Here is a 3000-nt window from a genome sequence, read left to right as displayed (position 1 = left end):
CAAATGTTTTCAACCACACATCAGCAAGTAACTGCTTAAGCGTGTCTTCGCTCAGTCGAATCTCCCGTCCATTTCTATTCCTCAGTGACCTTGTGAGACTATGCACAGCAGCCTTTTGTCGCTTAGGCTCTTGGGTGCTGGCCATTTCTCAAGTTTGCTTACTGAAGATTTCCACTGGCATTAAAAAGCCGACTTTTCTATGGCGATTCTCTACTGGACTTAATGATCAATGACTGTGCTATGAGGAAATTACTTTGAATACTGTCTATCGCCAAAGACCACCAGGAACTCACGTGAAGTTCAAGTTCGGTTCATTGACTTATTAAACCGGGGACACTGCACGCCATGGGGAACTGAGGGATGTCTCAGTGAAAGGAGGCTAGAAAAAGGTATTTTAGGATGTGGACTTGTGTTAGGTGATTTTGGGGAGTCTCCAAAGAAGTACAGTTTTGCTCTGATTTGGATGTCGTCAGGACACACTGTCCCGACCCGCAGGACACTACACGAGGGACCCTGAAGTACCTAGAAGGGAGGAAAATGGGAGACACAAAGACCGGAGACAAGACAGGAGTTCTGATCAAGTCTCTCTTTATTGCAGCTCAATCATGGGTTATATACATTTTTGTGCTGGGTGGAGGGGCATTAACATAAGCAGGGTTGCCTCAGACTGATGGTCTTAAGCCATCTGGACATACCCTACAGAATGTGGGTGTTACCTAAAGACCCAAGTAACTTCCTCTATCTCATGCTTCTCAGTCATGTGATGGTGCCTTACAGGCACCCGCCCACTACAGGTCCCCCTTTTCTGTTTTATAAAAAAGAGCTCTGAGCCCCTAGCCTGAGCAGAGAGGGTGGGTCTCAGCCTGCTGGTCCCCTAGGGGGTGGCAGAAAAGTTACCAACTCCAAACCATGCAAGAAAAACCAGCCAAACCCACAAAGCAAAAGAAACCAAAAAAAGAGGAGGAAACATTTTTTTTAAAAAGTGAACCACCACCCCTAGAGGTGGCAGGCAGAGGCTAGGTGTCTTTGGTGCCCCTTAGAGGCCGTTTGCCTGGCTGAAGGCCTGGACGGCTCTGGCATCTCCCTCATAGTAGGCTCAGGGGGATTCATGTGGCTCATCCCTGTGTCCCCCCTACCGATGCCAGGACAGAGGTGTGGCCACCCTGGATCAAAGTGTGCAAAGTCCATTCAGTTGAGAGATAAAAAAATATACAACTTGGGTGGCATCCAGGGCTGGGCCAAGGCAGTGGCCTGTGCACAGGCACCAGCTGCCTTCTCTGTGAGGGGCAGCAGCATCTGGCAGGGGCATCCAGGCCCCTCCAAGTTCAGGGCCTCCGAGGATGGAGACTTGGGGTCCTTGGAGTAGCATGACAGAGGCATTGGTGGGCCCCAAGTGGGCCTGGCAGGGGGCCCCGACAGTCTGGTTCTTTGGCACTTGGGAGCAGCCCCTTCGATTCCTCCTGGAATGCCCAAGGCCAGTGTGGCAGTAGCTTATGGGTGTGGGCAAGCACTGCCCTAGCAGAGGGGTGCTAGAGGGCTAGAGTGGGGTCCAAAGCCCTGCCCCCTATGAGTCCTCTCCCAGGATCTCCTTCACAAAAGCAGTGATGTCCGTCTTCTTTGTTTTGTGCAATGTGAAGAAAGGGTGCTCCATCAGCTCCAAGTAGCTCATGCGCTCTGCAGGGTTCTTCCTCAGGCACTGTGCAGTGAAGTCCACAAACTCAGGAGAGAAACGGTCAGCTGGGAGCTGGGGGGACGGCTCCTCCACCACCTGCTTCAGCTGCTGGAACGGGGTCCCCCAGGACTCATAAGGAAACCGTAGAATGGCCATCTCGATCATGGTGATGCCAAGGCTCCAGACGTCAGACTTGACATTGTAGCCCTTCTGGTTCAGCTCCGGGTTGATTCTCTCAGGGGCCATGTAGGGCTTGCAGCCAGCATCCATCGTCTTGGCCACAGAATCCACCAAGTAGCCGCTGATCCCGAAGTCACACATCTTCACGTGGCCCTCCTTGTTGATGAGGACATTAGATGGCTTCACATCTCTGTGGATCACGGACAGCTTGCTGTGCAGGTGCTCCAGCGCCCTCACGATAGACACAGCAATCTCCCCCAGAATGTCTTCTGGAATCGTCATGTTTTTCTCAAGCACCTTCCGGTAGAACTTGTCCAGGGATGTGTCCATAAGCTCCATGCAGATCCACACATCTCCCTCTCTGAAGAGGGCCCCATAGAAGGTGACGGTGTAGAAGCAGTCAACTGTTCGCATGTTGACATCCAAGTCCATGAGCAGACGCTTCTGCTCCTGTGAGTTCACGGTGGCCCGGATCCGCTTAACAGCCATGATGGTGCCACTCTGGGCATGCCGCACCTTCTCCACCACCCCATAGGCTCCACGCCCCAGCTCTGAGATGGTCACTAGGTCATCAGCCTCTACCTCAAAGTTCCTGTCTCCAATGGTGATGAAGGTCCGGGAGTCCAGGTTCCGGGGCGGGGTGGGGTTGGGCACGGGTGGCTTGGACATGCAGGAGATCCGTAAATCCTTCTTCTTCTTGGATTTTCCTTTGGACTGGGGTATGCCGGCAGGCTGGCTCGAGGCGGGCGACTCCATGGTGCAGGCGGGTCCGGGGTCGACGGCGGAGACTAAGCTAGAGGGCAGCGGGCTCGACCCGGGCGGAGAGCGCTCATGGCTGCGGGCAGGGGGCCCGGGCGAGGCGGAGGAGCAGAAGCGGGTGGAGTAGTGGCAGCAGCGACAAGGACGCGTCCAACACACAAACAATTGTATGGTTGAATCTTTTAATAATAGAAAGACTCAATAATAGAAAATGGGGCAGAAATGGCGTGAAGCTAATGCATATATACATATATATATATATATATATATATATACACACACACACATATATATGTGTATATATACACACACACATATATATATATATATATTAGCAGCAGTCACTTCTGACGAAGCGGTCTTGTTATTTCCCTGGTTTATCACGATCT

The 3000-nt window shown here is 52.2% G+C and overlaps 1 protein-coding gene across 1 annotated transcript; it reads right to left on the bottom strand.

Moving 5' to 3' along the window:
* Window positions 1–837: 837 nt before the first annotated feature.
* LOC117018399 (dual specificity mitogen-activated protein kinase kinase 3) lies at window positions 838–2739 on the bottom strand. The gene has a single exon (XM_033099333.1). The coding sequence runs from the start codon at window positions 2606–2608 to the stop codon at window positions 1565–1567; it is 1044 nt and encodes a 347-aa protein (XP_032955224.1). The 5' UTR covers window positions 2609–2739; the 3' UTR covers window positions 838–1564.
* Window positions 2740–3000: the final 261 nt, after the last annotated feature.

Source organism: Rhinolophus ferrumequinum, chromosome 27 (assembly GCF_004115265.2).
Source record: "Rhinolophus ferrumequinum isolate MPI-CBG mRhiFer1 chromosome 27, mRhiFer1_v1.p, whole genome shotgun sequence".
NCBI lineage: Eukaryota > Metazoa > Chordata > Mammalia > Chiroptera > Rhinolophidae > Rhinolophus > Rhinolophus ferrumequinum.
The sequence above is the reverse complement of the archived record's forward strand: the minus strand, read 5'-3'. Positions and strand labels throughout refer to the sequence as shown.